The sequence below is a fragment of the Pelobates fuscus genome, chromosome 10 (assembly GCF_036172605.1).
Source record: "Pelobates fuscus isolate aPelFus1 chromosome 10, aPelFus1.pri, whole genome shotgun sequence".
NCBI lineage: Eukaryota > Metazoa > Chordata > Amphibia > Anura > Pelobatidae > Pelobates > Pelobates fuscus.
The window spans coordinates 102,065,099-102,084,299 of NC_086326.1; the positions used below are offsets into that span (position 1 = coordinate 102,065,099).

Genomic DNA, 19,201 nt, shown 5'->3' on the forward strand with positions numbered 1-19,201 from the left:
TCACTCGCAAACAGGAACTGTAAAGAGCTGGAGAGGGAATTACAAGTTTTAGGTCTAAGTCCCTGTGCTGAAAAAAAACTGCTACCAAACTATCATGATTTAAAATGAGCAATTTCCTTGTCAATTTTCCACAACTCACTATTTAGTGAATAAACCCCAAATGTACAGTCAATGATTTGCTAGTTACAATGGGAGTCCCTTTAACATAAAATTGAGGTTGGCAAGACATATAAAAATGCTAATGTTTTAAAAAACAAAATAGTTTAAACTTGGAGAAGAGTGGTTTTAGGTTAATGTGTTTAAATAAAATCTTTAGCATGTATTGCAAGCTTATTAGGCCCTATAAACACTCACACTTTCCCTACGCTACAGAGTGGAAATTAAGTTGCGACACAATTTTAGTGCAATGATATTAACATATTAAAGTTTGACTCTTGGAAAATGCACACTAATATGTTTTACAGCACCAAAAAAAAATATTTTTCTTCCTGCGTTAGTGAATAAAGCACTTGCAATTGTACAATGTTGCAGAACATGTCAGTGCTATAAAAATAATAATAACTATTAGTTCAGAAAATGTTATTACTTGAATAAGAGTATGCTAAATATAAAATTAAAAGAGATAGGTGTATGTTAACCCCTTTATTATCTAGGAGATGCTGGAAATATCACTTTAAACAAAACAATAAACACAAAAGAAAAACACAGAAATTCCCTAGTGGATTCTTAAAAATCTTCCCACTAATGGACATGAGTTGTGTGAAAAAAATCTATGTTCTCTTTGATAAACATATTGATTACAGAAGAGAAAAAAGCAGAGGTGGAAATGCAGATAAATTGGTGTGAGTGAATAATGTGATAGATTATTTTTATCATTTAGATGTTTCCGGGTTCGACCTCCTATGAGAATACCCCTTAGATTACACATTGACGTTGGAGGCAAATTGGTTAAAACTGGGATGGCCAAAAGGTAGATCCCCATTTGTTGCAGAACTACACAGCCACTCTGAAGCTTTGTCCGCCTTGGGCCAAAGAGGGTGCAGATTAGAAAGAAGTATCACAAGCTATAACTACAAACTAGCCCCCCTCTCGGCATACTTACTCCTCTCCTGAAAAAGGAATTGCAAACATTTATGAAATATTAACTCTGTTGTTGCCTGACCCCAAAAATAGCAGTCTAGACACCAAGCAGACAACAGGAACATATCAACAGCTGTCTGAGTTTGTAACTCCTGATGTATCTTGAGTGGGTCATCATGCAAACTTTATTTTCAGCGGTGCATAAATTAATTACACGCATTTAATAACCAAAATATCATTAGATTTCCCCTTTAATATCATCAAGGCAATGCGCCAGGGAAGCTCTTAATAGTTCAGAGGGCCATAACAGGCCATTATCCTTGTGTAATGCTATTATAGAACCAATTAGGTACCATTATGATGGGTTTTTTTTCTCTCTTTTTTTTCTGTGTATGAGATTTGATCCAATCACTTCTCTCTTTGGCTTGAATGATACAAGCATGAACACTTTAGTTTGCACAAGGCTGAGAGAGGCTCTCCATTCAACCATGCCTTTTCCTCCCCTCCTTTCCTCAGGTCTCTGATGCATTTTAAAAAGTAATTGCTAGGGTCCCACTGCATAATATTTACAGTGGGAAGAAGTCATAAATCCAAGGACCCCATGCTGGGAAGAAAATCAAACTTTGTCTGTGTTACCGCTTGCAAAGCGCATCCCTGTGCAAGGAGTGCAGTAAAAGCCATCCACATGGGCAATTAGAGGACTGATTGTCAGTTACAAGCCAGCAGCTAGGATCCTCAGGGCACCCAGAGCAATCTGTGCCATGTACAGGAGGAGGGGGGCAGCCCCTGCTAGATTCAGCAGCCAGCACTCCTCATACTCTCAGACTCAAAACACAGCACTCAGAGAACCATCTAACCATCAGTTTAGTGTATCCTGCCCCAACACCACTCACCCACACAGGGGGGCAATTCTCACCTCTACTTCTCCAGAGATACCAACTCTCTTCAACAGTCAGCCTGACCCAGATCTGCCCAAAGGTGAGTTAATCCTAAACGCCACACAGATTTTTTTGAGCTCCTTTTCAGGTAGGTACAAGCCAACCATTAAATCTGTTTTGTCAAAAAGCCCCCTAACTGTGGATGCTAGTATTTACTGGGCCACAAAAGGGTTAACTATACTCCACTCACCTAGTGAGCTAGCCTTGCTGGAGCATGCACTCTCAAGCAACAAATTCCACTCAAATATGACTGAATTAGCCAAGATCAGTCAAAAAGTCACCTCCACTCACTCAGGGAAAAAGTCCCACTCACTCAATGAGCCAGCTCCACCAATGCCCAGGACAATACAGCAAGGATGCTTATAAAGTGATGTTGTTTTCTGGGAGGTGACGCAGTGCACCTCGTGATTCATTAGTGGTACCCAGCAGACCTATCCATGCTACTGACTGCACACAGAGCTACAAATAATCCGATTAGGGCCAATTATGCGTGAGATTATAAAGGCAAGTGCTGAAAGGCGAGGCAGGCAGCAAGCAGCAGCAGCAGACAGACAGCTGGCCCCTCATCAGAGCTCACACACACTGCTCTGGCTTCAGCACCAAGAGGAGGACAGCTCCTTCCTCTCCCCAGCCCTGCTCCTGCCCAAACTCTCCTCTGAGCCCCGGCTCTCCCCAGCTGTGTCCCTTTATTACTCCCCAGCTGCCTCTCATTTTCCTTTATGACCCAACTGTTCTTTTTGGGGTTTTTTTTCTATACAAAGTATCAGCTTTGCCAAAGTTGCTTGCTGCATGCTTGGTCCCATCTCCCTGTGGTCTCTCTCATTCACGCTGGGTTTTAAATGTATTGCAAATATTAGGTCATCTCTGACAATCTACATTCCTTGCCCAACGTTCTACTCTACGTGGTAGGTCCACCAACCCTCCATGACTGCTGATATCTCCAGGTCCTTCACCTAGCCTGGTTTGGATAGTGTCCCATCTCTGCCCACTGTCTCACTCCTACTACCACCCAAGTACCTGGTATCTCTGAACCCATCTATTGTATACCAAGACCAAAGGAACTACAAGATCAGACCTTCCTGACTGGCTCCAGGTAACTACATGTTTTATATATGTGTAGATTATATCCTTCATTTCATCAAATACAGATTACAGCATTACAGTAAATACGAGTAGATAGACATATTCTTTTTATCATATATATATATTATTTATAATTCTATTTCTTTATTTATTTTTTTTACACATTGATTTCATGTTTTTTTCTAACATGTTTGTGTTTTACAAAAACAGTCCAGAAAGTTAATTAAAATTGTGTATTTAGAGTCAATTCTGATGAGGGGGGAAAAAAATGATAATACTTTTTTTTTTCTACTTTCAACCCTTTGTAAAGATTCAAGTGATATGGTCATTTGAAATCTTTTTCCTCATATATCTTGCTGAGTAAGAGACGTTGTGAACAGATTTTCATCGTATAAAAAGAACAATATATTGCTTGTGAAGTTCAGTGTGTAATTAGTCAGGCTAACTATAAAAAAAAAAAAATTAAAAAAAAAAAAAGGTTTGTGTTACATTTTTGAAACGCATACTTCACACTAGCCAGTTCGGTTTATGTGCAAACAATAATTATGGCGCAAAGTTATTGAAAGTGCAGCAATCACTATGGAAACCAATGGAATGTCTCTGCTGATTGCTCGTTTTTTTTACCCTTACTTCAGAATTGCTGTCCATAAATGACTCCTATGGTTTGTAGCATACGGATGGATCAATTATGGGTAAACGTTGTAAAAGTTAAGGGACCACCAGGAACATTCGACTGGTTCCCATGGTGATTACTGGACTTTTAGAACTTGATGCATAGCCCACGGTGCGTTTGCTTAGATTACTGCCCCTGTGCAGGTATTCTAGGTATATCGAGATATATTATATTTGTTACAATGGACAAAAAGACCCTTGAAAGGTTTATTTACTAAACAGCAAAGTACACTGAATTGTAAACAGAATTGCAAAATGTAATTTAAAATATTAAATTAAAATAACCAAGCTGTGAGTGTGATTGTAGCTGATCTGAAGATTATTTTCAATTATTTTGATGATTAAGATTATTATTTTTTTTTTGCCTACAATTTTAAGTTTGGTTTTCAATTCACTAATTGGGTGCTTAGTAAATAAGCTTTCATATCGCTTTATATGTTTTATTTTGCATAAAGTAATACATTTATTGATTTGTATGTCTGCCACAATATATTACAACTACATAGAGAGCACTGTAATGAGAAACATAAAGGTGGGCAGAGGTCCCCCCAGAAGAAATACCATATTCTGTGAATAATGGACACTTATTTGCAATTAGATAGGTGGGCTCATTAGAACATTATATTAGAAATAATTGTAACATCTTCTTGATTGTCTGATATCTGGATAATAATATAATTTCTGATTGATGCTATGGCAGCTGACCATATGTCTTAATATGATTTATAGGGAGAAATCCGGTGAAATGTTTTATTTCCATTGCCCACCGCAGCTGGAAGGTGAGTCCATGCCTCTCTAACTCCATGTTTATTGACTGAATCATGTCATAATATATCCCGTGAAGCAGCATTAAGGATAATCTGCTATGAATGTCATCATATCTTAAAGACTAACTCAGAGAGCTGTATATTAGTAAATATTGTAAAAAGATAAGGCCCATAAAACTGCACTCACTTTAATCTGCGGTGCATAAAACTGCACTCACATTCATTTGTTCTAAATTCTGAATATACGACAGACCTGCACTCACTTTAATCTCCTGTAAATTAGTAATAACCAATAGAGCTGCACTCACTTTAATCTCCTGTAAATTAGTAATAACTAATAGAACTTTAATCTGCTACAAATACGGAATAACTCACCGAGTTGCACTCATATTAACCTGATGCAAATACGACTCAGCCATGGTGCTGCACTCACTTTAATCTAAATCCACAGAGCACTCACTCATATCTGCTGTACATTGTGAGTAATCCACTGAGCACTCACTCATATCTGCTGTACATTATGAGTAATCCACTGAGCACTCACTGATATCTGCTGTACAATATGAGTAGTCCATAGTGCACTCACTCATATCTGCTGTACAATATGAGTTATCCACTGAGCACTCACTCATATCTGCTGTACAATATGAGTAATCCACTGAGCACTCACTGATATATGCTGTACAATATGAGTAATCCACTGAGCACTCACTGATATCTGCTGTACAATATGAGTAATCCACTGAGCACTCACTGATATATGCTGTACAATATGAGTAATCCACTGAGCACTCACTGATATCTGCTGTACAATATGAGTAATCCACTGAGCACTCACTGATATCTGCTGTACAATATGAGTAATCCACTGAGCACTCACTCATATCTGCTGTACAATATGAGTAATCCACTGAGCACTCACTCATATCTGCTGTACATTGTGAGTAGTCCACAGTGCACTCACTCATATCTGCTGTACAATACGAGTAATCCACTGAGCACTCACTCATATCTGCTGTACAATATGAGTAATACACAGAGCCGAATTCAATTTAATCTGATATAAATTAAGGATAAACAACAGAATTTCCCCTAATATAATCTGATGTAAATTATGAATATCCCATAGACCTGCACTCACTTTAATCTGATGTAAATTATAAATAACTCAAAGAGCTGCACTCACTTTAATCTGATGTAAACAATATATATAGCGCTCTACTGTTTTAATGAACTGCTCTTTTTTTTATCTGTTATAACTTTCTGTTATAACTTTCGCAGTTTAATGAACTGCTCTTTTTTATCTGTTATAACTTTCACACGCTCATTTCCTGGGAAACTTTTTTTTTTTTTTTTTTAAGTACTCCAGTTTAATTTTCGATCTCCATCCCCTCTCTCTCATGCAAGGATCACTAATGTTGCATAAAATATGAAGTAGGGCTTTAGAAAGTCTTCCATTCGTTTCTGTAAAAGGCTGGGGGTGTAAATTGGATTTTTGTAGGGGAAAGTCTGCCTTTCCCACCTGCTCACTAGTGCCTGGGGCACAGGCTCCAGATCTGACTACACAGATGTTCACTGTCCAAAAAAAAAAGAAAAAAGAAAACCCCTTGTGTCAGACCTACCCCAGCTCTAGCACCCTGTCTCCATTACATTAATCTTTCATGTTGTTTTACCAACATAATGTGTGAACTTCAAAGAGCTTCTAACCTCTACAGTGCCTGGGGGCAAGGGGGATCAACAGCCCAACTCAAGCAACCACTAAGGGGTTAAAAGTAATCACAAATGCCAGCCACCAATCTCATGCCCCAGGTGCAATCACAAGCCCAAGTGAACCCAGTTGCTAATTAATAAATACAATCAATTATCGCCTTTAATTAAACACTAAATCTTAGTTTTTTTCTATCATTTTTTTATTTGATCTTTTTACAAACTCAGTTTGTGGACACGTTTCGCCCCCAGGCAGACACATTTATCTTTCTCCATTTGAAAGGTATCAGGGTTTGTTTTGGCTAATTTATTCAACCATACAATTTCCTGCACTTGTGATCATGTCATAATTGGGATTTGGTTCCACTTTTTTTTTTTTAAATGAACATAATGCAATGTGGCTATCTTGTTGAATGGTACGATTGATATCCATTTCATACTTCATTAATTATATATGTGCGTTTGTTGATTTAGCTCTATATACACATACACACACATATATAATTAAGAGGATTTTCTAACATGTACCAATTGCGGCCATAACTTAATAACTGTTAAGTATAATGCACACACATTTGTGTATCTTATATATAATTATTACTGGCTCACAAGAATAGCCACACATAGTATATAACTATATATACAGTACACTCATATATTTAGTCTTTATCATTTTATTGCATTTTTTTTAGACATGATCGTACAAAAAGTAATTTTCTCCTTAAAAAAAAAAAAAAAAAAAAAAACACACACACACATACAAACGTGTTTCGGTCGAAATATACCTTAGATGATAATCCAGGGTAATTTAAAATTCTGACAGATTCCCTCTGTATACAAACTAACAACTAACATGATTTTATATCTATTTATATATATCTAAAATAAATAAATTACAAAAAAAATGTTTTTATACACACATATATATATATATATTTATTTTTTTACTTATATATTTTTTATATATATATATATATATATATATCATTTATATATATATTTTTATATTTTATATATATATATATATATATATATATATATATATAAACACACAGACTGATTTTTATATATAAAATATTTTTTTATTACTTCTACCAGTTCTACCAGGTATTCATGATTATTCTTGAAATGATTAAATTATTTTAATAACATGTTTCAAACAGTTCAGCACAATGATTTGATTTTCTTTGTAAAACTCTTTCTGTCTCCTTACCAATCCATACAATGTCCTGGTATGACCCCCCCTAACCCCCTGCCTGGATAGATAGCAGTGATTAATATCTGTATATATAGATATAAATAAAATCACCAAAAATCAAACGAATGCTGCTCCATTAAAAAGCACGGAGACTTCAAAACTCAAAGCTAGATTAGTAACGAGTATAATTACCGAACTAAGAAATTAAGAGCCAATAATAGAGGGTTTATTTATTAAACACTGTAGTTTAGTGAATTAAAGGTCAAATTAGAAAAATACAGGAAATAATTGGCTAAACAGTGAATTGTTATGTAGTGTAAGCCGAATTGCAAAACTTATCAAAAAAAGCTAATTAATTTTTTTGGGGAAAAAAGGTCATTTCAAAATCAGCTACAATATCACATATTGGATATTTAAGCCTAAATTGTGCAATTTTGGTTTTCGGTTCATCACCAGCAATTCGCTATTTAGTGAATACATGTTTCTTCTGTATTTAATTAAAACCAATCGAATTATACAATATTTTAAAATAAATCCCAGTTCTACAGGGGAATTCTTCATTTGCAACAGCAGGCACCCAATCCCCAGATCTAACAAGCACTTTATTTTACACTGAATTCTTCATTTAGTATATAAGCCTGTATGTGCTAACAGTTACTTCTGATAATAACAATATAATCGTCAGTGTTCGCATTATTATATAATGTAATTAGTGTGATTTCACTTAATGGACTTTTTAAACGAAAAGTCTCAACATAATAATCTCAGCACATTTATTGCTTGTATGACCGCATCTCCTAGAATGAAATACATCTGATGTTCTATAATAACATGACTGATATTACAGCGAGTGCCAAATGAAATAACTGAATGAATAGGATTGCCTTAATGAGGCTGTGAATGTATATGGGAGCTGGTGAGAAACTATATAATGTGGGGAATGGTGGGCAAAGTTCTTCAAGCGGAGCTGTCTCCATGGAAACCAATGGAATGTTCACGCTGATTGCTACATTTAGAACCTTGCCCACCGTTGTCCCTTTAAATGACCCTCAATATCCTGTGCTGGCATTTTTAAGCGTAGTGTGGCTGCTGAACTTCTTATTAGAGGACCTCCATGTGCCTACATTAAGCTTCTCATTTGGGGTGCACAATATGTTTGTATTTTGTGGCTAATCCTTTGGGGGGCTAAGTGCAATATATTGGGGGGGGTGGTATGTTTTGTGCCTATGTAGAGGATAATAAACTATGTCATTATCGTCATTATTATCGTAATTTTCTAGTAATTATGTTACTTAGAGTTTCCAGAGTCAGAGATCATTACAAGGGGGGTTGTCTGATGCTTGTTACTCTCTCAGTAGGGTCTGCTCCCTTTGGGGGTCACTCGGCAGCCGAGTTTGATGATGGCTTTCTTCGGAGGAAACAGAGAAGAAATCGAACCACTTTCACACTGCAACAGGTACTTAGAATGGGTAGAGAATGATCTGGGAAAGAGACAACGCATGGCAGGACAGCTGCTGCTGTGGACTGCAACTCCCATCAATCTCTAATGTGATTACCAGCCACCAGCAGTTGTCCTGAGATCAGGTTTAGTTTATATGGTAATTTAGAACAATCTTAAGATTAGAACCTGCCCTGTCATTTTTTTTTAGTTTAGCACACAAACAAATGAAGAGACTGTGTGTCAATCCAAAATCATGCAATGGATGTCAGCAGTGATATAAGGAACAAGTTTTAATCATATTGTTTTGGAAAGAAGACAACACCTCACATTTAAATCTATAACTCTATGAATATAAAGTATATATATATATAATGTTTGTGGACCCAGAACATATTTGAAAATGAGAAACATATCAATGTACCCTTCCTGGTAAATAATATAAATAAAAAGAATAAATAAAATAAAGATACACACACACACACACACACACAAAAGAATAGGTGCTCAATGTAAAATTGCAATATGACTATTTGCTTTTTCACTTGACTGCATTCTTAGAGATCTTTGTACACATCATATCCTTAGGGGAGTATAATAGATATACAGCCATCTTTGTACATGGGGAATCAGATGAAATAGGTTGAGCAGATTTCGAGGAATAATCTAATGAATCTGATATCCTGTCTTCATAACTTGTGTGTATTTTCACTAATAAATCAGTTTAGGACTAAAATAATTTAGAGCCAGATTTCATTCCCCCCTCCTTCCTTACTTATTGGATTAGATGAAAGAGGCCTTGCATATGGAAAGAAAATAACCATATATTATTCATATTGGGTTGCAAAGAATTAGATGACCTAGTAGCAACCATTTTACTCAAGGCCTGTTAGAGGAGTGAGTGTGCCATTTTGTCAAGTCTCCCAGCAAAAAAAGACTCATTATTTACTAAACACTAAATATCTGGATTCTAAAGACAGTTTAAATACATTTTGTGACCATCTGCAGCTTTTGATTCGTTCACGATAAACAAAGAACATGTCAACAAAATAACAGCCATTTGCAAACGGCAGCAAAATCATAATTCTTAATTCCTCACGAAATTATATTATTGTCATTAGATTTAAAGCTGCACATTCTCATGAGGCCAATCCAAACACAAATAAAAACAGTTTGTGATATGTATCTTCAGAATATACATTTATAATGCATTCATATGAAATGGCTATTGATAGATCTAATGTAATATAAACAGCAAAGTAAATAAAATATGACATAAACATGATAATGATAGAAAAAAAACACGCACTCTGATCTCTGCCCTTCTTCGGGCCTTTAGGGTTGCAACCACGCATAGATAATTAATGTAATTACTACCAAGCTAGTTATAGTGAGCTCACAACCTAACTTGCAACATTCTGGCCCAAATAGCTAGGATAAAATCTCCCATTGTAGTCAATATGTTTTTTTTTTTCTTCCAATTCTGCTTCTTGAGTCAAAATGTCATAGCCAGTTTAGCCAGATGTCAACCCACTGAAACCTGTTGTTTTAATAGACCCCCTATGCTTTCAAGGCATCAGTTGACTCATGGCTTAATGGTATACACTGCTAGTAATTGAAATGGTTTATAATAACGGGTATGTAGAAATAAAAATGCTATTTTTGTCTCTGTACTCACCGTTTTACCTTTAGTCATCGTTTTGCCTTTGTAATTAATATTGAAAATATATATGTTCAGATAATTTTATGTTTTTCTTTAGAACGCAAACGAACAAACGAACAAGTTAAAATTTCGTTTTACTTTTCTTATAGTCTGTATATGGTGTGTCATGCAATTATAACATTACTCGTTGATCGAAAAATAAATGCACAATTTTTGCTTTTTTACTTTTTTACTTACACTAATGCTGGATATTATTTCTCGCAGTTATTATGTTAAACCTATGCTCAAGAACATATGCAGTCACAATTGTACTTTTGTCTTCTTGGAATGTTCATGGATCTGCCCTATATTCTAAAACAGTTTAGCTTTTTGCATTACATTAAATGTACAGATTAAATATATATATATATATAGTTTTTATAATGTATCAACTGTACAAGCTGTTCAAGCTTCATGGTTGCAAGTTGTATTCTTGGCAGGGCCAACACAACCTTTCTACACTTGAGATCAATAAAATGAGTATTATTGTCATGGAAAATAGTAAGATCTATTTATCAGCTGCTCATTCAGTTCTGGAGCGTGCTGCAAGCACTTTGAATCCCATTTAAGGGGAAAACCGTGCTGTATTAGTAGATTGTTATTATTATAAGTAAACAGAATGAAATTGCCTTATCCACATTGTTACAATTATAAATGAAGTGCATCTATCAATCTCTCCAGCACTTGGGTCAAACATAATGTAAAAATAATGTTATTGAAAATATATCAACTATGAATTTGGCAGAAGTCCTAGATTGCTAACATAACCACAATTGGATATTTGCCCAGTGTAATGCAGCAACTTATAAAACATACCAAACATACCAGCATTGCATTGAACAGTATATATATATATATATATAGTGCAAACAATACTTAAATGCGTTCAACAGACAAATGAAAAAATCAAAATAATCAAAAATATATTTATAGAAATTACATTAACAAAACATTTGTACATATCACATAGTTACATAGTTACATAGTTACATAGCTGAAAAGAGACTTGCGTCCATCAAGTTCAGCCTTCCTCACATTTGTTTTTTGCTGTTGATCCAAAAGAAGACAGAAAAACACAGTTTGAAGCACTTCCAATTTTGCAACAAGCTAGGAAAAAAATTCCTTGACCCCAGAATGGCAGTCAGATTTATCCTTGGATCAAGCAGTTATTACCCTACATTGAAAGATTATATCCTTGAATATTCTGTTTTTGCAAGTATGCATCTAGTAGCTGTTTGAACATCTGTATGGACTCTCACACAGTTTTACATTCTGTAAAATACAATTCCTTTTACATTTTGTAACACTTAATAAACAATAAATGAAAAAATAAAAAAGGGATAGGAGCAGATAACTGAATCTAAATGGTATATAGAGAACGTATAGTAGGCAGGAAGAACTAGGGGATCTAATTGTCTGTAGAAACACTCTATATGGTCCTAACTCACCCTGAGCCTAACACTCACCTTACCCTAAGAGCTCTCCCTACCCTAACCCTGCCTTTATCTAGGTGACAAAAAGATACCCTACTCCTCTGCCTATCAAAGCCCTACCTCCTTACCCTATCTGACCCTCTCCGAGTCCCTATCTTTCTCTAATCTATCCATCATATCAATCAAAACTATATATATTTGGGATATATGTAGACCAAAACTTACTGGATCACGTTGGCCTTTTAACCAAGAATTTTTACTTATTATTGGTGACATCATCAGTGGCGTTAATCCTCCTAATGAACAAGGAACAATCCTCAGTTTAGGTCTGTGCAGTTTAGGGCCCTGCAGTTTAGATTAGTGGGAGTTACAGTCTTGAGCAGCAGTTTCCTCCATATTATTTTAGCTCTTTACCAAGCTAAATTGATGGCGTCAGATGAAACAGTTGCCTCCCAGGACTATTACTGCCACTAATCTTGGGCAGAAGCTGGGCATCTTCCAATGTTGCTCGAACAATGAACTCCTTCTCTTAATCCCCACACTACCCTAACCCATAACAGCTTTACCATCGTACAATTACACTACCTCAATTCGCAACACCAGTCAATGGTTAAAAGTTAATGCTAACCCTAATTCTAACACCAACCCCAACTTCAACCCTAACTTACAAACTCTAGCCTATAAACATAATGTAAAATAACAGATACATAAGAATTGAGAAAATTATGCAATTTCTGCGTTCTACAGGCATTTATAAAACACTTGGCCTTTGGTGTCACGGTTTATTATGGCAAACCTTCTGTATTAGTACCTCATTGAACCAATCCTCAAATATCCCAATAGTTCATGTTTAACCCCTTAAGGACACATGACATGTGTGACATGTCATGATTCCCTTTTATTCCAGAAGTTTGGTCCTTAAGGGGTTAAGGAAACCTATATAATTAGTGGGGTAACAGCTTCTTGATCCAAGGAGATTTCTGACTGCTATTCTGGGGTCAAGAAGGATTGTTTTCTTAGTTTGTTGCACAATTGGAAACGCTTCAGACTGGGTTTTTTGCCTTCTTTTGCATCAACAGCAAAAATCTAATGTGAGAAAGGCTGAACTTGATGGACACGTCTCGTTTCAGTTATGTAACTATGTAACTTTTAGAACTGGCTTACAAGTGGAAATATGTGCTTATTTGCATGTCGAGCTTGGAATTCTGGGATAGTTGCTGAAACGTGATTTCTTGTAATTTCTGTGCACAAAGCAGACTTCTCAAGGTCCAACTTGATACACAACAGTTATGTGTATATATTTTAGTTATATAGAATTCATTTTTTAAAATATAAAACAGAAGCTCACAGCAATCTCATGGCTATGGGTACAGATCAATCATTATTTAGCTACATATTTACATACACACTATAGCGACTGGATAGGATATCCCATGTAATCTGTACAGTGCAAGTGTTTTTGCTAACAATATGTGTTAATAATTCTATGAGTGTAAATGAAAAAAAATAAATATATATATATACTATGCATCCTCTTGGGAAAAAAAACATTTAAAGAAAATCCAACTTCTATATTCTGGTACATCGGCACAACAGAGAATATCACATCTCCTTAATCAATTAAACACTCATTAGTGTCTGTACTGCAAACATTGGGGCAGCTTTAGCCACCCGCTGCTTGAGTAGCAGTAATTATATACACACACAAATATTTACATGCATAGGCCTGGAATGATATCACTATGGTCTAATGGTCAGAAAAAAACTATGGTACCCTGTTATATATGCAAGAAAGCTGTTTTCTATTTTACTCATCTGCTACCTTTTTTGCTTAATACAGTTTAATGAGTCAAAATAACCAGTGATGAGATCTACGTGTATTATAATTATAATTTGACTGTGTTTGTTTTGTGTGTTTGATCTGTAACTGGATAGAGAGAGAGCTTTGACTATCTTTTGCATACTCTGTTAAGTGAACAGTTTACCGTTGCTTATCCTGCGTTCAATGCAACTAAGGCTAATTCATTGGCCATTTTGACATTATTTTTTGTGACATACCAATTATGACGTTTTGTGTGTCTTGTTCAATGTGTAGTAGTAATATGACTGGTCTGATTCACTAATGTAACGAGAGATGGTTAAACTCCACCTTGTTCAAATCCACCCCTTGTGCCCGGTACTCTCTCCTACCAGGATCACCCTGTGTTGTTTAGCTTTGAAATGTCTTTGTAATTAGACAGTTATTCTCGCTCTGCTGATAACCGACTGTTTCCTTGCAGCTGGAAGCCTTAGAAGCAGTATTCGCTCAGACACATTATCCCGATGTGTTCACCAGAGAAGAGCTGGCCATGAAAATTAACCTGACAGAAGCTAGAGTACAGGTAAGAAGCACCTTAAAATTGTAAAAGAGCGATCACAGAAGACATTTTTGATTTAGCGAAGTGTAGGGCCTGTGTGTCATTGAAAAAGAAAAATACAGAACTAGGACTATGTAACGATAGTCTTGTAGAATTTGCATTTGAATTTTATAGTAGTGCATTACTGGTAAAGATAAATTTGTTTGATCATCATTATTTATCTATTTATATGTTGCCAATAAATCGTACAGTGCTTTGTATAAAAGTGAACAGGCATTTTAAAAATAAATTTAGAAATACTTTAATGCAAGTTGTAGTAGATGCATGGAATAATCTTTTAGCCGAGGCGTTAGAGAATGATATAGTGGAATGATATAGTGGAAGAATTCTAGAAAGATCAGAAGAGACCAGGAAAATGAAGAATGAAGCCTTTGCATTTTAGAAATCGAATGGAATAATGAGATTTTCTTATTTTCTTTCTCAAAAGGGTTACAATGGGCATGGCTTGTATCTGCAGTCTATTAATGTCTCTCAATGTGACTAACCACAGCAGAAGCTTGTGAATTGTCAGTTCTAATGTTAGAATTGTTAGGGATTCAAAGTAAATTTCAAATTCCGGTTAAAGAAGCCAAACTGGAAAAATTGGCTATTTTGGCCTTAAATTTGAAATTGGCTTTGACTTCACTTTGAATTTCCAACAATTCTCATTTAGTTCATAAACTTGTAGATGTCCAACTCGGCCTTCGAGTCCAAACGGTATGAGAGAGGTAGTCGGGTGCACGGATATGAATTTATTTTAAAATGTGTGTGGAGGAGGGGTTTGATCCTGCTGAGAAATGAAAGAAATTGAAAAATAATGAGTTTCTAAGCTAGCAAGTTACAAAGGAATGAGGCAGGTTCCAATATTTAGATTTTCAATACTTTCAGTTAAAACCAACAAGTATGTTAAAAAATTGTGACCGCACAATTCTGACTGCGTTGCAGCCCAAATGACAACACAACTCATCTAATAACTGCTTAATACCAAGGGTAACAGTGTAACATTTATACTGTCATCCTAAATAGTCTCAACATGCCCATTAATCTGTTGTGCCTTATTGTTCTGCTGAGTTATTTGATAAATGCAGGAATCAGTATGTCACTTATTCATCATTTGCCAACTTTCTTTTGAATCATGTCATAAACATAAATAAAAAGTCCTTAGTCACTTAATAGTGAATAGGTAAGGAAAACAGAAAAGTGCAACAAATGGGCCAAAACAGCCAAGCTGTATAAAAATCCAAGCTGGATTAATAGTTGGTGCTTTGCACTCGTCGTATCAAACTGTGATTACATAGAAACATAGAATGTGACGGCAGATAAGAACCATTCGGCCCATCTAGTCTGCCCAATTTTCTAAATACTTATCCTTATCTTATAGTTAGGATAGCCTTATACCTATCCCATGCATGCTTAAACTCCTTCACTGTTAACCTCTACCACTTCAGCTGGAAGGATATTCCATGCGGTTACTACCCTCTCAGTAAAGTAATACTTACTTAAATATTTTTAAACCTTTTCCCCTCTAATTTAAGACTATGTCCTCTTGTTGTGGTAGTTTTTCTTCTTTTAAATATAGTCTCCTCCTTTACTGTGGTTCCCTTTATGTATTTAAATGTTTCTATCATTACCTCCAATCTATACATGTTAAAGGGACACTCCAGGCACCCAAACCACTTCTGCCCATTGAAGTGGTCTGGGTGCCAACTCCCATCACCCTTAACCCTGCAAGTGTAATTATTGCAATTTTTATAAACTGCAATAATTACCTTGCAGGTTTAAGTCCTCCTCTAGTAGATGTCTATCAGACAGTCACTAGAGGGACTTCCGGGGTTCTTAAAATCCGAAAAGTGTTTTAAACGATGCTGGACGTCCTCACGCTATGCATGAGGACCTCCAGCATCGCTGGAATCCCTATAAGAAAGCATTGAATAATGCTTTCCAAGGGGGGGGTCTAATGCGCGCGGAGCATGGGCGGAGCCTGACCCTGCGCCGCGGGACATCAGCACTGGATTCAGGTAAGTCACTGAAGAGGTTTTAACCCCTTCAGCAACATGGGATGGGGTTGGGAGGGAGGGGGGCACTGCAGGATTCTGCAGTGCCAGGAAAACAGGAATGTTTTCCTGGCACTGGAGAGTCCCTTTAAGATCCTTTCACCTTTCCTGGTAATTCCTATAACACAGTGCAAACCTCCGGTTAAAGTATATATAATAGCAGATGAAGCGCACTCAGTGGACTTGTGTTCACTAAAACCATTTTTATTTACATACCATAAGTTTTGTCAACGTTTCAGTCTTTGAACGGATTTTTATAAGGACATACATACATTTTTATTTTTATTTTAATTCAGCAATTTTGAAGTTAATGTTGCAATTTTCCAAATAATTGACTGTTTAGAGAACAAACCCCATAGAATTTGAAGACAGAATCAATCATAGTGTGCAAGTCCAGCCAACCAGTTTCCCTATCATCTCTATTACATCTTCGTCAATTCTATATTTAGTATAAGCTGATGTCTACAACAATCGTTTTACAACTCCATTAATGTTGTATTCCATGCCAGATCATCTGGAAACTATTCAATGTATTAATCCACCCTTTCCGATGTACTTATATTTTAATGAAACCCTTTAAATAAGTAATAGTCACATATGGTAGATATTATTCAAGGAGTATACTTTTATTTTTTTTAGCTTTCGCTGTTAGAGGGTTGAGTAAAAGACTGCTGTCCCCCACCAAAATCTGACAATTAATAAAATAGACAAAAAGACATGTTTATTTTTTTTATTGTTTGACTATGTAGTAAGGTGTTAGATGTGTACCCATTAGCATAATTCTTTACACATATTGCATTTCTTTTATTTTTGTTTACTCTGTTTTTGTACGTTGTTTCTCCCTTTGCCAAGAGTATGCTCTACGCTCCCTGTGACTGAGAGAATTAAACACCGCGATAAATATTGTTAGTTAGAATGGGTTCCAGACTGGCTCAGGCTCTGTGTAATAGATAAAACGTATTCACTACCAGAACAAAGCAAAGTATTAATATAACATAACATATTCAATATAATATCGCAGTTTATTAGGGTAGTTAAAAACACTCATCCTTACATGCTCAGCTGTATATATGTAATAGATTGTGGTGCCCACCGGACTTCATAGTAAAAGTTGGTACTTGATGTAAGTATTTTTAATTGGCTGATAACTTTTTATTTGGTTGAATCATATAACCAAAACTCCTCTTTTCTAAAGTACCGTATATATACATTTAGTGTTACCACGGAGCACAAGTCTGGTTTTGTGTAATATGTAATTAATTCCGGTGATAGATATCTATCACTATAGGATACATCGCCACCTCCAGGCTTATGGCATACTAGGATGTCTTCAGAACTATAGAAATATATGCTTTTTGTATCTTTTATACTACATTTTTAGACTTGGTGAGTGTGTTAGATTTAGGGATAGAGCAGGGCTGTCTTATTATAGGCCCCCAGGCAAAGCAGTGCCTATACAACACAACTCACAGGAATAAATATGTGAATTATCGATAAAATGAAGCTTATATTTATTGGTACCTCAAACAAAATCAGTGTTTAAACATGAAATAACATGCTGTACAGCAGAGATTAATCCACACAAATGTTTAGTCGCTAGTAGGGTAAGGGGACTGACACAGACTGTTAAAAATATTAGAAGAACTTTATTATAGCTTTACGAGTGTTGATTTTGTCTTGATTATGTTCAATTACGGTAGTATGTGTACGCTGTTTTCTTCAAGGTCAAGATATGTGTTCACAACAGCAAGTTCGCATGTATAGATAACATCTGATACTGGGGTGATTAGTCCACCTAAATGTTTTAATAAAGGTTCTGAATAAATCTCCCAGAATAATATACTGAAAAATTGGAAAGCCTATGGCACCACCATGCTTGTGGGGCCCCCGGGACACTGCCCAGTGTGCCCATGTGTTAAGACAGTCCTGGGATAGGGTTAGAATTAGGTCTACGGTGACTGTTAAAGTTAGTGTTAGTTTAAGGATTAGGGCAATAAGGTGTATTATGTCAGAGCAGTTTGTGTCAGTACTGCCTAAAATTAGTAAATCCCCCTTCTGTGCGGCAGCAGTTTCAGCAGCCATAATTAAGTCAACAGGGTGACAGCTATCAGTGCCGTATGGATAAATAACAAACAAATAAACATACAAAAAAAACAACACTTTTATTAAGTTAATCTGAAATATGGGGAGCATAGTAAAGGAATTGGACATTTTGCCATGAATAGCCAAACAGGAAAAACTCTCAAATTCAGATACTTTTCAGTTTTGGCTCTTTGTCTTTGGTCTTACGTTTGCAATGCTGCACAAATTGCTTGTTTAGTGAATAACCCTGAATGTCTATGAGCTTGTAACCAGTTTAGTCCACCACTGTTTGCCATAATTGTACAATAATGCAGCATGATGCAGCTAGTTTGTTAATACATGCATTATCAGTTGATCATCCTATTAAGGCAAAGAGCACTCTGTGTTATAAGATGTGTTGACACCAACTGGCCAGACGTGAACCTAACATTTACTTATGTTTTAATTTAACCTCTTGAGTTGCAGAGAGGCGAGAACATATCTAAAATAACTGGCTTGTTCACCTCTCTGGGACTAATGGTTAATAAGTATTTAATTTCTGAGTGAGAATGATCTGAAGAACATTTTTCTCGAACTCTGTATGGAAGAAGAAACTTCTGCATTTATTTAGAAATTCCGTAAATCAAGTTATGAATTGAAATGCGTATGATA

The 19,201-nt window shown here is 35.9% G+C and overlaps 1 protein-coding gene across 1 annotated transcript in view; it reads left to right on the forward strand.

The window, feature by feature from the left end:
* Positions 1–2,572: 2,572 nt before the first annotated feature.
* Positions 2,573–19,201, forward strand: part of DRGX (dorsal root ganglia homeobox) — a 36,197-nt gene continuing 19,568 nt past the window's right edge. Inside the window, exons 1-4 of the mRNA XM_063434657.1 lie at positions 2,573–3,111; positions 4,503–4,552; positions 8,804–8,901; positions 14,298–14,399. Coding sequence (XP_063290727.1) covers positions 4,519–4,552; positions 8,804–8,901; positions 14,298–14,399 — 234 coding nt within the window. The 5' untranslated portion in view covers positions 2,573–3,111; positions 4,503–4,518. The remainder of the gene's footprint in view (positions 3,112–4,502; positions 4,553–8,803; positions 8,902–14,297; positions 14,400–19,201) is intronic.